Source organism: Apis dorsata, unplaced genomic scaffold (genome assembly GCF_000469605.1).
Source record: "Apis dorsata unplaced genomic scaffold, Apis dorsata 1.3 scaffold_227, whole genome shotgun sequence".
Taxonomy (NCBI): domain Eukaryota; kingdom Metazoa; phylum Arthropoda; class Insecta; order Hymenoptera; family Apidae; genus Apis; species Apis dorsata.
This window is the reverse complement of record NW_006263509.1, coordinates 278,412-296,087: the sequence shown is the minus strand read 5'-3', so window position 1 is coordinate 296,087 and position 17,676 is coordinate 278,412. Positions and strand designations below refer to the sequence as shown.

Below are 17,676 nucleotides of genomic sequence, written 5' to 3'. Positions count from 1 at the left end.
CATACATATATCATTAACTTTTGAATAGCATTAAATGTAAATAGAATAAAGATTGCATTAAATTTGAATTACATTAATCGCATTACAATTTAAATTATGTTACATTAATTTTAAACTATCTATAGTTTTAGATTTTTATCAAGAGAAAAAAAAAAATCGAAATTAAAATTAACTGTTCTAATGTGAATATTGATATTTATAAGAATTTATTTACATTTATTCTAATAAAGTTTAATCTTAAAATGAATCATATTAATCTATATATATCTATATATATAAATATATCTTTATAATTCACATATTCTTCAAAAAATTGTCATAATAATGAAATATAATTTCAATAAAATTATGAAAATCTCGATTATGAAATATGATTGAATATATATATAAGCAATTATATAGTTTAAATATTGAGTTATTCTCTTGAATAAGGGTGGGAGCAACCGAACGACCATACGAAAGTAAATAGGGAATACATTGAGATCATCTAAGAAAATATTGGGCCAACATTATACTTTCTCAGTCTGTATCGTGCTCACCGTCCAAGTAACACCGATTGACTAAAGCCGGTCACTTGTAAAGTAACAGTCGTGTTTCATTTTGTTCACCATTATTCATCTGTGAACTTTGAGGAATAAGCTTGAGAAATTTTTTTTATTTTTAAAAGTAAGTGTTCATTGAAAATATATAATTTCTTTCTTTTTTCATCTTATTTTTGAAACGTATACAATTTAATTAAATTTTAGTGTTTTTTAGATAATAAAGTAAAATTTAATTTTGTTTCTTCGTTTGTTTATTGTTTTAGATTTATTTAGATTTATTTTTTATAAATCTTTTATATGAATAAAAAAATGTAAATATGCTAAATATATAATAAATATAATAATTATAATATTATATTTATATTATAATAAATATATAATAATTTATCAGTCTTTACAACATTAAATTTTCTTAAATCTGTAACAATATGATTAAAAATAATTATTGAAAACCAACGAATATGAAAACATTCTAAGTGAAGCAATATTCAAAAATAATAGTGATCGAAATTTTCTAATGAATAATAGAATGATTCAACTTATTTTGAAGTTATTTAAATTTATTTCAAATTTATTTTAAAGTTATTTATAGTTTATTTTAAAGAATTTGTGATTTCTTAAATTAAAAACTATGTCATTATATATTCATAGTAGAATATAAAATATCAGATATCAAATACTCAATATTAGATAACATTGTTGAGTATCATTGCGCATTTAATTATTCAATGTTCTAAATTACATAATTAAAAAATATTTAATGTATCAAATTTAATATAATATTTTAATATTATAATAATATATTATATTATAATAATATTTTATTATAATATTATCAATGAAATTAAATTTCAATATGTGATTCAATAACAAAAGATTAAAATAATAACAATTTCCTATTAAGTTTTTAAAATGTTTTTATAAAATTATAAAAAACTATTTGATCTTGGCTGCATCACTTATATAACAAATACATTTAAAAATTAATAATTCAGGCTTTTATTATGTAACGCTTATTCAAAAATCAACAAGAAATAGAAATAAAAAAAAATTTTTTTCAATAAAAAACCGATAAGAATCTTTTAGTATAAAGATTTTTTCCAAAGTATCCAAGCTTCTTTGTCAACACAGATGATGTTTTTACATTACTGTAAAAATTATTACGCCATTTCATGATGTTTGCATAACCATAATGTTTGTTCTTTTATGCAAATTTCATTTCATAAAACAATATGTATATCCGTTTCTTTGGTACTTAATTTTAATGCTTTATAATTTCATCATTTTCGTGCTCTATTTTCTTTTTAAACCATTATCTATCTAATTTAGTTTTCAAATTTTAATTTATATTTTTTAAAATTTTTAAAAATATTCAAAATATTTTTACGTCATAGTATATGTCAAAATAATTTGAAACATTCAAGATTTCATTACTACCGAATTCAGAAAAAGTTATAAGTAAGTTAATTGAAAAAGAAAAATTCATATTTGGCTCAGGTCCGTGGGTACGCCATCACCCAAAAGACTCAACGAATTCAAGACAAAATAAAACAATTCTTGAAATTAGTCGGTCTCCCTTGCGGGATATAATAATATAATTCTAACATATTAGTGGTTATTTCCACTTATTTCCATCATTAGATAATTTACAATCATTATCTTGATAATTGCAACCATTAATATTTAAAATTTAAATTGTTCAATTTTTCCTATATTTGCTTTAATCACTTGACTGACAATTAGTCATTATCACGAAATTATAATATTACGTATAATATTATATATATAATATAATATTTTATATATATATAATATATATTATATATAATATATATTATATATTATATATATTATATATTATATATATTATATATAGGAAAAGATATAATTATTAACATGTTTTGTTTAAAATGATCAACAAAAGTAATAAAATAATGGATTAATACTATTGAAAACTTATTGTCACTTAAATTCTTACAAAAAATAATTTTCAAAATGCATGTTTATTTTACGTATTGCTTTATAAATAATGTTTAATTGAAAAAATTCATTTGCATATATAATACTGTTTGGAAAACTGAAATTTTATATGCATACAAATAAAAATTGAAAAATTGCGAAATATTTAATATGTTGAAATTTTTGAAATTTACACTATAATTTTCATTAAGTATAATGCCAACGATAATACCTTTTTTATATATTGGAATTACATTTAATTCTTAGAATTTAACATAAATATAATATTTATTTTTTAAACGTATTTATCTATATAAAAAAATTACATATTATAATCATAATTATTTTTTGATTAGATACGATGGCAGAATCAAAAGTGGAAGAGATATCTGATAGAATAGCAGAATCTTTCAAAAATCAGAACATCTTAATCACTGGTGGCACTGGATTTTTAGGAAAAGTCATTGTTGAAAAATTTCTCAGATGTTTACCGGACATAAAACAAATTTATATGTTGATCAGAACGAAAAAAGAAAAAAATCCAAAACATCGCTTAGAGGAAATTTTTAATTCACCGGTAAATATATATATATTATATTATCTTATTGGAATTTTATGTGATTATTCAATTTTTGAACAAAATAAATATTAGCATAAAAATATAGATAATATAGATCTGATGTAGATTTTAAACTATTATCATAAAAAAATTTCAATCTAATATGTCTTGATGATATTACGTAAGAAAGCAATTCAACCATTTATGAACACGCAAACAAGTTTCTTGTATATATTATTGTTTGAAGCAATTTTTTCTAACCTAATTTCTGAGAAAAATATTTGAGATGATTGCATTTAAACGAATAAATTGAAAAAAAAAAAATAAATATATATATAATAAAAAATATATATATAATATAATATATATAATAAAATATATATATAATAAAAATAAATAAATATATATATTATTAAAAAACATTTTATGAAAAATAATTTCTATTAAATTTATATTAGAAACTATTATAATAGTGTTATAGTAAGAGTAGATTTTTTAATGCGTAAGGTATTGCAACACGTATCTTGTAAAACACATGGAGAAAGTTTAATTATGTAAAGATTAAATTGTGCAAGAAAAGCACCTTGATACTCATTTTTATTGAAAAATTTATTTTCACTGTCGAAAAGAAAAGAAATTTTTCAAAACTAGTTGTACAAAAATAACGTTAGTTATACAAATACATTTTGATATAATGACGATTTCATGTTTTGTTGAATCTATTGTTAAACAAGAAAATATTATTTAAACGATAAATTTTATCCAATAAAAAGAAAATATATTACATTGATTAAAATCAAATACAATTGAAAAAAATAAAGAAAATTTTTCAAAGACTAAATTTGATCTAAGTAAAAAATAAAAGTGACTGGCATAATGCAAATATCGTAAATTTTAATCAACTTAGGTTTGACCGTTTCTATTAGAATATTTTATGATAAAAAAATATATATATGTCAAATTATAATTCATTATAATTGATTTAACTATAATTCTCAAATTATTATTAACTTATATATTTTATTTAAATCTAAAAAAAATTTATTTATCAAAATTAGCAAAAATCAATTAAATAGAATATTACGTCACATTTCTATATAATTAAAAAAAAAAGATATATATTAACAAGTAGTAATCAATATAATGAGGAATATTCTAGCTAACATATAATATATGATGTCATGAATCAAATAAAAAAGAGTTATTTAATAGTTAAAATGTCATCTTCATCTTTAATAGAATGCAATACGTTCTGAAATATTTCCGATGATTTACGCAACTCTTGCTTATTTCTTCGAATTTATTAAAAATGAAATCTACGATTTGCGCGGTAAAAAATATGATTCCTGTATTACAACAAAAAGGAATGAAGTCAAGGCCGTATCATAAAGAAAAGGATGGCAAAGGTTATTACCTCTATTATTATCAAGTCTCATATTCAGTGAAAGTTCTTATTTTTCAACTGGTCTGTTATGTCACATCTTCTGTGCTGCTGACTTCTGGACCTCATTCTCTCACGTAATATATATGTATACAAATCACATCTCATATACAATGAAAATTGAAGAATTTGATCATATTATATTAATTATAATTATATGTAAAAATGTTCTTATAATTAGTTCATTGTTTTTCTGTAAAAGAAAATAATTATATATGTAATTATATATATATTATTTAATGAAGAAATTATTAATCACATCATTCGTAATAGCAATTCTAAAAATTATTTCATATAAATGCATAATAGTATTTCAGATTTTATATTTAATTATTTATGATAACTATCTAACTAAACTTAAAAATTTTTTAATGGTTTTACAATATCAATTAATTAAATAAATAAATAACAATAAAAATAAAACAAAATCATATTTAAAAAGAATTTCTTTTAAAACGAACGATTTCTAATTCGAATTTAATACACCAATTTATATTATATTTATAAGTATTATATAAAACTAATGAATAATTAACAAAAAACTATAATTGACAAATTATTTTAGCTATTTGAAAAAGTTAAAAAACAAAGAGGTGAAGAAACACTTAAAAAATCTGTAACTGTTATAAACGGAGATGTATCGCTACCTGGACTTGGTCTTTCTTCAGAAGATAGAAAAATGCTTTGTGAAAAGATTAATATTGTATATCATGCAGCTGCTACAGTACGGTAGTATAAAATGAATGTATTGAAAACATATATTTATAATATCAAAAATAATATTGAATTTGATCATTAAATTATTATAGATTTGACGAAATGTTGAAAAAAGCAGTACTATTAAATACGCGTGGTACAAAACAAATGTTGGAATTAGCCAAAGAGATGAAGCATTTAAAATTATTTGCTCATATCAGTACAGCATATTGTCATCTTGAAGAAAAAGTATTATATCTCTAATCATATTTAAAATTAAATACGAATACTTACATTTTTTTCATAATTTTTTCAAAATTTGTTTCTCAGGTTTTAGGAGAAAAACCGTATCCACCACCTGGAGATCCTCATAAAATAATTAAATGCGTAGAATGGATGGATGATGATGTGGTTGAAGCTATGACAGATAAAATTTTAGCACATCTTCCTAATACATATGCCTTTACCAAAGCTTTGTCAGAAAGCCTTGTTGAAGAAGCAATGCCATATATTCCAGCAATTATATTAAGGTATAAATAAAAATAAATACTTATAGAAATAATGAATATTTTTAATCGGAAATTATTTTAAATCTTAGACCAAGCATAGTTATACCAATATGGAAAGAACCAATTCCAGGATGGACAGATAATATTAACGGTCCAACAGGACTCTTGATTGGTGCTGGAAAAGGTGTTATTCGAACGATGTATTGTAATGACAGTGGTTATGCTGATTATGTTCCTGTTGATATTGCAGTAAATGCAATTCTTGCTATTTCTTGGAATTTCATCTATTGTAAGGATCATGAAAAGAGAGTTTACAATCTTACAAGCAGTAGTGAATTTAAGGTAAATTATCTTTAATTAGTAATAATTTATATATACAATAAACGTTCAATGTATCTCAACATGAAAATTTTAGGTATCATGGGCAGAAATCATTGCCAGGGGTCGAAAAATAACAGAAAAAGTTCCTTTGAACGGGGTTGTTTGGTATCCAGGTGGAAGTATGAAAAGATCAAGACTCATGCATAATATATGTGTTTTATTTTTTCATATGATACCCGCTTATTTCATAGATGCACTTATTTTCCTTGCAGGTTATAAGCCAATGTAAGTATATTTGAAAATTATAATTTTTCATTTATAGATGATCAATTATTTTCAAATCAAATCATTTTAACGACATTAAAGGATATAAAACTCTTACTATGAATAGTATGTGCCGCGTACAACGTCGGATACAAAAAGGTTTCGAAGTTTTTGAATATTATGCCAACAATCAGTGGGACTTCGATAATTCAAATCTCTTGGAAGTACGAAATAAACTTAATCCTGTGGAATATGAAAAATATCAATTACATGGAGAAGATATGGATATAGACGCATATTTTGAAACATGTATAAGAGCAGCAAGAATTTATATATTGAACGAACCGCCAGAAACTTTACCGGCTGCTCGAAGACATTTAAGAATGTAAAATCTATTTAGAAAAATTAAATTTTGAAAGTTTTATAAAATGTTATTAATTACTAATATATATAATTTTTATTGCAGCATGTATTGGATTGATGTCATAACAAAAATATTTTTCTTGATATTATTAATTTATGTATTTGCATCCTGGAATGAGAGTTTCAAAGCACTATTAATAGGAAGTTGGTTGTTCATCACTCGAACTTTATTACATTAACTATTCACATTATAAAGTTTTTAATATTTTAATTTTGAACTTTAATGCGACGAAATAAACTATGGATCTTCTTTTTTTATTGATTTATAGTTTTTTTTTAATTAGTAAAATAATTAATATAATAAATTTATTTTTTCAATAATAAATATTTACAAATAGAATCAAATTTTGAATTTTACCTTATATTCCTTTTTTGGGAAGCAATAAATAGGTAAATAAAAGAAAAATAAAATAGAGAATGATATTCACACTGAAACGTGGTTTTTATTTATATCAAATTATGAAAGAGAATTATTCTCTTAAACGGATTCCTGTACAGGTGGTTCATAGCCTTCTGGTCTATCGACTTTTGAACCACTTTCGCCTACTTCTTCACTTTTACTACCTGCACCGTCACCATGGAGTTCCAGTAATTTGCTCAATTCGAAACGTGGCTTCTTTAATACTTTAACCTATGATATTATGTATTTCTACTTATAGAATTTTTTTTAAAAGATACTAAAATTATAGAAACAATTGTTTTTACTTATACCTTGCGAATATAAACATCATGTAGTGGATAAATTCCTTGTGAAGCTTTTTCAATATCTTTTGCAGTAGCATCTGGTAAAAGCTTACTGACTACACCCTTTAAATCACTTTTTGTAACATCATTCGTAATTGTATCTACCATTTTCTGCCTGATTTTTTTGACCTAAATATAAAAACTCTACATAAATAACTTTACATATGTACTATATGAATAATAAATTCATACAGTATTAATATATTTATTAGATATTGAAAAATCAATTCTAGAAATCAAAATAAACATAAAAATATACAAAAATGTTTACTTAATTTATAAGCAATTGAAATTTGTATTGGACAAAGCAAAATGGAAGATAGAATGAAGATCATTCTATCTTTGTTATTTCATTATTGCATTCCATTTTGTTACTTTATTCAACACAATTCTAAGTTATTTTTAATTTAAAATAAATTACAAATAAGTTTTAATTGATATTTTTTTACTTTATTTATATTTATTTTGGCTTCTAGAATCAACTTTCAAAGATATCCCATAATATATTTTAATAAAAAATGTTGCAATATCAAATATCACTATTTTCTAGTCCAAAAATAGTGTGGTAAGCGACTGTCTATTAATTTATGCAACTTCATAAAACATAAAAATGTTTATTTTACCTTTATGCATTTTAAGTTGCAAATATTAAAAATGAAAAATAATATATTTATAAATTTGTATAAATTTTTTATATAAATATCAACCTGTGCATGTTGAGCATAACACGTTTTTCTTGTGCTTAATTGATCTTTGTTAGTAAAACCAATGCAGAAAACTCTAAGCAAATATCCATCAGTAGTTTTTACATCAACATTAGCTTCTATCAGAGTTTGCCATTTTTTAACCATGGATCTTAATTTATCTGTAGTTAAATCCATACCATGGAAGTTTGTCAATACATTACGATGTTGTACATCTTCGGCAATCAACCTAAATTTACGAAAAGATCTTTCTGCATCTCCATCATTTTGTAAATCTGCTAAGGATACTTCAAATACTCTGTATTTTAATCCCTCAGAAGCAATTTCTACAATATAATGAATATAAAATTAATATGAAAAATAATTTAAAATATTACAATAAAATTATAAATAATTATTATTAATATATATTAAATTGTACTTTTTACATAAATTTGTAGCAGTAATTAGTTTTAATATTATCACATAAAATAATATTATGGTAACTGTCTGCTATTCTCTATGCAACATAAAACGCCATAAAGTAACAATAAAACTTTGATGGAGCTGGAGTTGCAAATATTTTTTAATTTTTAATAAAGTTAAAAAATAATTATCTTACTTGTTCCTTGAGTTCTATTGACCAATGTTTTGCCAACATGACGGTTGGTAAACATAGATGGTGCCTTAACATCATACCAATCTTTACGAGTAAAGGGATCGACACTGTATCAAATGAAAAATTAGGTTAGGATTTCAATGATTAAGAAATATTCATATTTTAATACACATACACAATTTAATCATAATTAATAATTTCAACTCAAAATTTAATTATGTTAATGTATTGCATCAGATTCGATATATTTCAATTTATATTGATACTATTTAAAAGAAATCAATAAATAAATAATCAATGAATAAAAATCTATAATTAAAATAAAAACTTTTGAATTAATCTTTTTTATATCTAAAAAAACATGATATATTCTAAAATTATATGAATTAATAAATATTGATAAAAACAATATATTAAACATAAAATATATATATGAAATTTGAATGTCAGACATAGAGAATCTATTATAATATGAAGCATCTTTAATAATTTCAAAAAGAAAATTAAATATTTTTTATAAGAAATATTTAAAGTACATTAAGGAAATATTATGATTTACTTACATCTTCTTTTTAACACCTTTTTTACCTCCTTTCGAAAGTCCCTTATTTTTACCCACCGCCATAATTGAAGTCACGCACGAAAAGAAACACGTTTACACTGGAACGGAAACTGGCAGAGCAATCTATAAGTTAGTTATCAACAAATAAGCGCGGATTGGTTGAAATATTTAATTATTTCTATTTTGTTTTTCAGTTTATTTTAAATAATCTTTTTAAAAACTAACATTTTATTTGCAATTATTTGAAAATTAAATTTTTAAATATATATTATCTGAATCTCTATTATTAATAAATAAATTATTCATTATTAATAGTTAAAATTTTTATATTATACAATTTAAAAAGTTATATTATAAATAAAAAACCGAATTAAATAACATTATTTAAAAAAATATATATTCATAGTTATAATGACTATGTATTTAATTATAAGCTTATTTTAAATATGTTAAATGATATTAATAATTTTAAAAATATTAAATATGTTAAAAAATAAATTATTATTTTCAATTCAAAATTCAATTAAAATAATTTTAAATAAAAATTTTATTATGTATACATGTATACAATTTTATTATGTAAGAATGAATATCTTAAATGTTTACAATTTATAAATTGCAATTTGCATAAGTACGAAGTTTTCTACTAACATTTAAGTTACTTGATATATCGAATGTCGACAGCTGTATACTTTTGACTAATTTCAGTGCAATTCGGATTTTTGCATGTAAGACGGTGGGATTTATTTTTTTCATCAAATGCAAATGCAGAACTCACCGTTTATATTCTTCCGCGATAAATTTTGCGATAAATGAAACAATTTTTAGTAGAATATATGTTTACGCGGTGGTCATCACAAAGATATACATCAAGTAGTTGGCCTATAAAATTGTTCTGATAATCATGAATCTTCAAACACTGTTCCAAGATTTCAATCCAAGGTAAAAATCTTCGCACATGAATTTAAAAAATTTTTTTTATTGATTTTCATAATAAAATTTTATGATATAATGAAATAAAATATTAATAATGAAATTGTATAAATTTTATTGTAAGATATACTTGTGTTTAATTTTTAATATAATCTTTCTTAAAATTAATATTTAATTTAATATGGATTTAATATTTGATAATTTAATCAAATATTTATTAATATTTTTAATTTTAATTTGATATGTATTCACGAGAAAAAGAATCAGAAAATTATAAATAATCATTTTATTTATCAATTATAAATAACTATTTTATTTATCACGTTTTATTATTATTACGAGATTATTGTTATTTTTTATTATAAATTCTCAAAAATAATCAATTTATAAATTTTTTCATATATAATTATTTTGTAATCATTTAAAAAATGAATAAGATTAATAATAAATTCAATTGATAATAATTTATTATGAAATTCGTAATATATTTTTATTATCAAATTTAATTAAGTGAATATATGTGTATATATAATTGTGAATTTTCTAAAATGAATTATAAATATATATTAATAATATTTGTCTATATAAAAATAAATTAAAATAATAAATAATAAAAAATATATATAATCAAAACAATAAATATTAATTATTTTTTAATTTATATTTTAGTAAATTTTTAGTACACACCTGTTTGATGATATTTACAACATTATTTGCACTTCGTTTGGATGGTTTCATAGAATGGAGTTATTGGACTGTATTTACTCCAATATGGTTTTGGAAAAGCATGGTAATTTTAGGTGCTACTATTGGAAGTTATATTTGGTGGAGGCATCCACATGCAAGATTGGAAGGAGATGCTTATGTACATTATAAAGCAATGTTAATTACATTAGCTTTACATTTAATTCTGTTAATGTTTGAATTGTTAGTATGTGATAAATTAGAATCTGAAAGACATCTTTGGATGCTTGTATTTATACCTCTTATTTTCATCTCTGCAGTATCAATAGTTGTATGTAATTTTTAATTATGTAGCAGAATGATATAAATTAATTTTACAGAAAATATAAATATTTTCTTTTTTATAGGTGTGTATATGGGCTGCCAAACATGATCGATCATTTGAACTTGAATTATTTTGTGCAGTAAATATTTTACAATTTATTTTCTTGGCATTAAGATTAGATGGTTTTATAACGTGGAGTTGGGAAGTAGTGTTTGCTCCTCTTTGGGCACTTTTATCTTTATCTTTAGTTGCAGTTCTATATGCTATAGTATTTGCTGCTGTTTTATTAAGAACCCCACAGATTAATGCCAGGCAAAGGCGGACATCTTTGAATTCAGCATTGGCATATACATTTCTTGTAGTTCCAATTTTAGTGTTTCAAGTAAGAATTAAGCAATAATTTTAAAATTAATTTTTTCTTATGAATTTTTTTTAATCAAGATTTTATTTATTAGGTATTGTTAGCAAATAAATTGGATGGAGATATTTCATTGAATTATACAACAGTAGCAATGCCACTTTTAATATCTCACATAACACTTATTTTTATGTCATTTGATGCAAAAGGAGGAAATAGATGTAAAAAAATTATATTTAAATGTTAAATATAATTAGATATTTTATAATAACAAAATTATTAAAAATAAAAAATTTTTATTAATTTTAGGGTGGTTTGGTATTAGAAAAGATTTTTGTCATTTTTTATTGAGTTTGTGCCCATTACTTCAAGAATATGGTAATATTTCTTATCAACCAAGAAGTGAACAAGACCAACCACCATCAGAACCAATGGTATCAGAAAAAAATGAAAAACATGTTAAAAAAATTGATCTAACAAAACCTGTTGTACCTATAATATCTATTGATATGCCGGATTGATTGTATAATTTCGGTATTATACAAATACATATAATATACATAAATAATTATAAATAATAAAATTCATATCAATTTAAAAAATACTTTATGTTGCAGGCCCTATTCGGGTATATAAAATATTTTTATCGATATGATTGGTTAATACCAGATATCATATCTTAACGAGTAATGAACAGGTGCGTAAATAATAGCGAAATCTATTATAAAGAAGGAAATAAAATTATTATTTTCAATACGATATATCGTAATGAAAATCTTGTTATTGTTAAATATATTATGCGCCAAGGCAATCATAATAATTATATTACCTATTTTGTTCATGGGGCTTAAGCTTTTCACAATTATTGTGAAAATTTTAGTAGAAAAAGCGTTACAAATTTTTTTTAAATAAATAATTACAAAAAAGTTAAATATTAAATATCTATATCTATATAAAAATATAAATATAAAAAGGTCCCACGAGCAAATTTAGCAGTTGCAGTGCTCAAAAATATTATATTTCTTAAAGCTGCATTCATTTTTTCTGTATCCAAACACTTAAATTATGTGTAGAATAAGCAACCAACCCGTCCACTTATTTGATTGCTCCTTTATAATGATATAGAATAATTGCCGACCTATTTTATTAAGCCTGTTATTCAATTATACTTGTTACGTAACGATAACATTATTATTACTTTGCCAAAAGTAGTGAATAGTGGAATGATAAACATGCCTAAGTTGGTGCTAAAAAAATTAATATCTTAGACATGTTTTGTATGCAGCTATAAACTATGTTGTTTAAAATTTAAACTAAACCTCGGTATCATGATCTGTACAAAGTTAAGCTTAATTTGTAATGTATACTTATTTTTTAAATAGATTTTCCTGCAGAATGTAATAAATGTAAATTTGAAGCTTGTTATGAAGGAAAATCTTTAATGTAAATAGACTCCAAGTTTTAGAATTTCTTAGTATTGTACAGATCATGCCCGAAAAATTTATTATGTATATAATTAGATTCTGGTGTGATTGTTTGATTTTTAATTAATACGAAATTTATCAACATTTGAATCATTTATAAAAAAAATATTTATATAAATATAATACATATTATATTATATATATATATAGACAAAAACAAAAAGTATAAGTAAAGCTGTGAACAGTTAAAGTAATTGCCATTTGACATTATATTTTACATTTCTTTTTAAAAATTTTCGTTTTTATTATTTAATAATTTAAATTTTTCTAATAAGTAAGACTTGATTTTATTCTTAAATTAGTGAGTTTGAAAAAATTAATTAATGAACAAAACTCTAACAAAATCTGAATAATAAAACTTTTTACTTATTACATTTTATTTTCATAAAAATGTTCTATGTATACATAAATCTTTTTTAATTATATATTATAAATTTAATTTTTTTTTAATAACATTTTAAACATATATTTATAATAAGTATGGTAATATATAATAAAAAACAAAAGTTATATTTATATTAGAATAATTTTTGTTCTAAATGTTCCTAAAAATATTTTGCAATATTTTGTCATTAAAAATTCTTATATGTATATTAATGAAGAGATAAGCATTTTAATAAACGTGTTCAAAGGGCTCTGTTACTTTAAGTGTTTAAGTTAATTTTGTATACATTTAACTATTCATTAATTGCTTAATAAATGCTATGAATAATACATTTTGTAAATGATAATGTAAAAAACATATAGTATGCTTTTATAAAATATTGAATGATTTAAATTTCATTATATTTTTTTAAAACATTAATATTCCTTTCAATGGAAAATGAATATATTATGATCTTTATAAAAGTATAAGGACATTTGTTTGGCATGATCTATATGTTATGTTTAATAACATTAAATATTTTTATAATAAAAAATGATATAAATTTTTGTTTACAATTAACATATAGTTTATTGTAAACATAGTTGTATGTTCGAGTATAGGTTTTCTATCGGCCTTAATAAAATAAGAGATTGGATATATCGGCTGGGATATAAGACTGAGCGCCTCGCATCCTTAGATTAGCATCATTAAGATGTATAAGAAAAAAAATAATTGCGTGAATTAAAGAACAAATAAATATTAAGGACATCGTAATTGTTAACATTAGTAGATAATTATAATTATTAAGTATACCCAATCATTTATTGTGTTATGTAGAAATAATGTACATACTCTGTTGTATTACAATTATAGACTATATCAATTATTGTATATTATACATATCTATCATGAGCGAAGGTAAATACATAGTGGTATTATTTTATTTTATATATATCACATACAAGATATATCATTATAATCTAATAAAGTTTATATTTTTGGTATTAATAGACACGAGCAATTTTTACAATACGAGGCTTTTTGCATTTTTTTTACATATAGTTCGTATCCGATTCATCAAGTAACGTTGAATCGATATAACAAAACAAATAAAATTTATTACTACTAATTATAATTTTTTTACGTTCTTCTTGTTACAATCATTATATTGTTTCAATAATATATCTATTAAAAAATATAGACATTTTTTATCTAAATTATGCAATTTTTATATTGAAAAAAATTTTTTTTTGAAAGATCTATTTTAAAGTTATTAAAAATCTACAATTAAATAATATTAATCAATATTATAAATTATAATTTCTTACATTTGTCTGTATGTAAAAATTGGCAGAAAATAAATAATATACATATATTTGTAAAGTTTAATTCATCACTTATGCAAATATTTTTAATATACGCGCAAATTACCATCAATTATTATTTTAATTGCTTACATCATTTTTTAAAATTTCAACATAGTGGTATGTATTCAGGTACCCAAGTACGACCAAGAAGCAATGATACATTCTTCGATAGTGTTGTGATGTCTAATTCAGAATCTTCTATTAATGACGTTTCCCAAATATACAGTATTTGCAAACGTTTTGCACAGAGTGTAACAAATTCCAATAATCCTGAGCAACTGAGTATATTAAAAAAACAAAAAAGTAAATTATTATCATTTTATTTTAATTTGAAGAAGTATAAAGAAAAAAAATTAAAATTTGAATTTTTATTGACAAAACTTAATTTAAATTTAGATCATATTACATACGTGATTTCACAATCACCCAAAGCCACAGCACTTAAACGTGGACAATGTTCAGCGACAAAGAGTAATGCACGATCAAGTAAACCGGAACCATAAGCTGCAATCACTAGTTCAACCAAACGGGGGCATTGATATCCGATATGTAATATCATTGTTTCCGATGGAGTTTCTCCAAAATACAAGTGCGTTATAGGAACATACGGTGCGAATAACGGACTTTGATCATCTTCATTCGTCATATAACATAATCTATTTTTATTATAAGATGAAATGTTTTATTACATGCATGAATTGATATTGTATAATATATTAAAAAAAGAGAAATCAAAGAATTATACTTTTTAATACATTTTAAATAATATAATATATTGCAATATAGACATATAGATTAAATTAATTAAATGTATTTTTTGTATATGAATATCCATTTTGGATAACAATAAGAATTCTAATTGATAATATAGTTTACATTTTATAGTTTGTTCAAATATTATAATCTTTTTAGAAAATAAAAATAGTGAAATAACAATGAATTTATAATTAATATAATTAAATTAATATAATGTGCACTCACAACACAAGATTTATATTCGGTAAATGATTGGAAAATGAAAACCAAGCTTTATCGCTCACTCGTGGAAGTGGTTTTGTTTCTGGATGTACTTCCAATCGTAAAGTTTCCAATTGCACTTGTTTTTCGGAACTCAAAGCTAATAGTAATTCGTCACTAAGCAATGAATAAGATAATGATAATTCTTGCAGATAACAGCAGTAATTAACTAATGCTTCAATTCCTGGAAAAATAATTTGTTAATATAATATTATTCGTAATTATTACTAATGTTAAATTAATTAAATTCATTTAAAAAGAAATGAAATATTAAATTATCTCTTAAAAAATCAAACCTTCAGGTAACAATCGGGGAAATCCTTTAATACGTAAAAGTTGTAAAGTTTTCGAAGAATCCTCATCACTTTCAGCACGATTTTTCTTTTGTTCAATCGAGTCATTGTTTGATATTTTCATAATAGTTTTAAATTTATCATTGGCGATATCCAAAAAGTCAAGTTTTGCAGTATTCATTAATGCCAACATCTATTAAATATTATTTATACTAATTATTTATAGCAATTTTATAAGAGTTTTTATCTTTTAAATTACAATGAAAAATTAAGTTTTATTAAGTTTTATTTTCAAGCTTTTTATTTTAAAAAAATATAACTTCATTAAATTTTCTCCTTTATTAGTGAAATTTTAATTCAATTTAATTTAATTGATTTTTGACATACTGATTTATAAAAAAATAAATGATAAATTATTCAAAATATAATGATAAAATATCTTTATGTATTTTAATAATGATTCTAATCAAGAGATAATCTCTGATACCCCTTTGTATCAAATGAATTCCTTAATGATTCCATGCCGGTTTAATATGTTAAATTTTTATATTCACATGCGATTTAAAGTTTTCACAGAAAAATTCACTACTTAAATATCTTATCTATTCCAACAATTTATATAATTGGGTGTAAAAACAGCCGTAGAAATTGCAAACCATAAAAGATTTCTCAAAATGTAACCAGCGTTAGAGTTAGCGTACAGAGTAATCTCGATAATAAATAACTTTTAATAACTTCTCAAAAACTTGCGAATCGAAGAGAGTATGATGTCGAGGAACGTAACACCAAGACTCAGAGCAAGACTCGAAGCAAGATCGTGGTTATCGCGTTCCCCTAAGGAGACAGTGAGAAAAAGCGAAAGGACGATTGGAAAGGCTGTTATAAAATTATTGTGCAAGAGACAACATTGATCGAATTGGGCCGAGAGTCTAGTGACTAGGACATACACGTGCTAGGCATGCATCGATGTTGCACCGATCCGCTGCATACTTTAAAAGTATATGTGCAGTACGCTTTCATCGTATATCCAGTAAAAGGATCGTTACCCACAGAAAGCGGTCATGGACTTCAATAAAATGTTCCTTAGCTAACTGACTATTCACGTGTTTGCATTTGTAGATCACGTGTAATTTCTTAAGGTGATCATAGCTTAAATTTTCACTCTTTGCATAGAAATCTATTCCTCCCAAATTCAGTTATTTTTATTCTTTCTCAATATGATTCAATTTATGTTAAACGTTAATTTTATATTATTTTTATAGTTTAATTAATAACTTATTAAAGAAAAAAAAAATCTTTTTGAAATTTTTGTAAGTGATATAAGAGAATTATAATCACTTTAAATCTCTGCATTAGAAAGAAAGATCTAAAATTTGAAAAATAATATTATAAATCCATATAATAATATTATAAAATAATATTATATTTTTAACATAAGTCTATTATATCTTATATTATTTATAAATACATATATATAGATTATAAAATAAATTTAAATGATGTGATATAAAACGTATAAAAGAAAT

General features: G+C 22.6%; 4 protein-coding genes across 11 annotated transcripts in view; 2 read left to right on the top strand and 2 right to left on the bottom strand.

The window, feature by feature from the left end:
• The first annotated feature begins 438 nt into the window (after positions 1-438).
• LOC102670934 (putative fatty acyl-CoA reductase CG5065) lies at positions 439-7,050 on the top strand. 4 transcript variants are annotated; one of them, XM_031510416.1, is made up of 9 exons: positions 455-666; positions 2,858-3,078; positions 5,067-5,230; positions 5,311-5,446; positions 5,528-5,727; positions 5,796-6,048; positions 6,122-6,312; positions 6,419-6,676; positions 6,758-7,050. In XM_031510416.1, exons 2-9 carry the CDS (start codon positions 2,863-2,865, stop codon positions 6,891-6,893), a joined length of 1,554 nt encoding a protein of 517 aa, XP_031366276.1. In that variant the 5' UTR covers positions 455-666; positions 2,858-2,862; the 3' UTR covers positions 6,894-7,050. The 4 variants fall into 4 exon arrangements, with proteins under 4 accessions (XP_031366279.1, XP_031366276.1, XP_031366278.1 ...); XM_031510419.1 differs by lacking the exon at positions 6,758-7,050 and having other exon boundaries at positions 439-666; positions 6,394-6,534; XM_031510418.1 differs by lacking the exon at positions 2,858-3,078 and having other exon boundaries at positions 466-666.
• Positions 7,051-7,134: 84 nt separating this feature from the next.
• On the bottom strand, positions 7,135-9,426 carry LOC102670805 (40S ribosomal protein S3a). The gene is made up of 5 exons (XM_006615590.2): positions 9,324-9,426; positions 8,764-8,867; positions 8,166-8,488; positions 7,426-7,587; positions 7,135-7,345 (listed from the first exon to the last, which is right to left on the bottom strand). Exons 1-5 carry the CDS (start codon positions 9,383-9,385, stop codon positions 7,193-7,195), a joined length of 804 nt encoding a protein of 267 aa, XP_006615653.1. The 5' UTR covers positions 9,386-9,426; the 3' UTR covers positions 7,135-7,192.
• Positions 9,427-9,977: 551 nt separating this feature from the next.
• Positions 9,978-13,175, top strand: LOC102681504 (transmembrane protein 185A). 2 transcript variants are annotated; one of them, XM_006615584.2, is made up of 6 exons: positions 9,978-10,264; positions 10,925-11,270; positions 11,347-11,646; positions 11,720-11,843; positions 11,932-12,147; positions 12,240-13,175. In XM_006615584.2, exons 1-5 carry the CDS (start codon positions 10,227-10,229, stop codon positions 12,141-12,143), a joined length of 1,020 nt encoding a protein of 339 aa, XP_006615647.1. In that variant the 5' UTR covers positions 9,978-10,226; the 3' UTR covers positions 12,144-12,147; positions 12,240-13,175. The 2 variants fall into 2 exon arrangements, with proteins under 2 accessions (XP_006615647.1, XP_006615646.1); XM_006615583.2 differs by having other exon boundaries at positions 11,932-12,156.
• Positions 13,176-14,267: 1,092 nt separating this feature from the next.
• The window catches only part of LOC102681733 (F-box/LRR-repeat protein 3-like), a 5,187-nt gene continuing 1,778 nt past the window's right edge, over positions 14,268-17,676 (bottom strand). For 2 of the 4 annotated variants that reach the window (XM_006615585.2, XM_031510426.1), the window contains 4 exons: positions 16,154-16,343; positions 15,822-16,041; positions 15,251-15,496; positions 14,268-15,118 (listed from right to left, as the gene is read on the bottom strand). In XM_006615585.2, the coding sequence (XP_006615648.1) occupies positions 14,947-15,118; positions 15,251-15,496; positions 15,822-16,041; positions 16,154-16,343 (828 nt within the window). In that variant the 3' untranslated portion in view covers positions 14,268-14,946. Of the gene's footprint in view, positions 15,119-15,250; positions 15,497-15,821; positions 16,042-16,153; positions 16,344-16,747; positions 17,165-17,196; positions 17,434-17,676 lie in introns of those variants that run through there. The other 2 variants (XM_006615587.2, XM_006615586.2) reach the window with 2 other exon arrangements.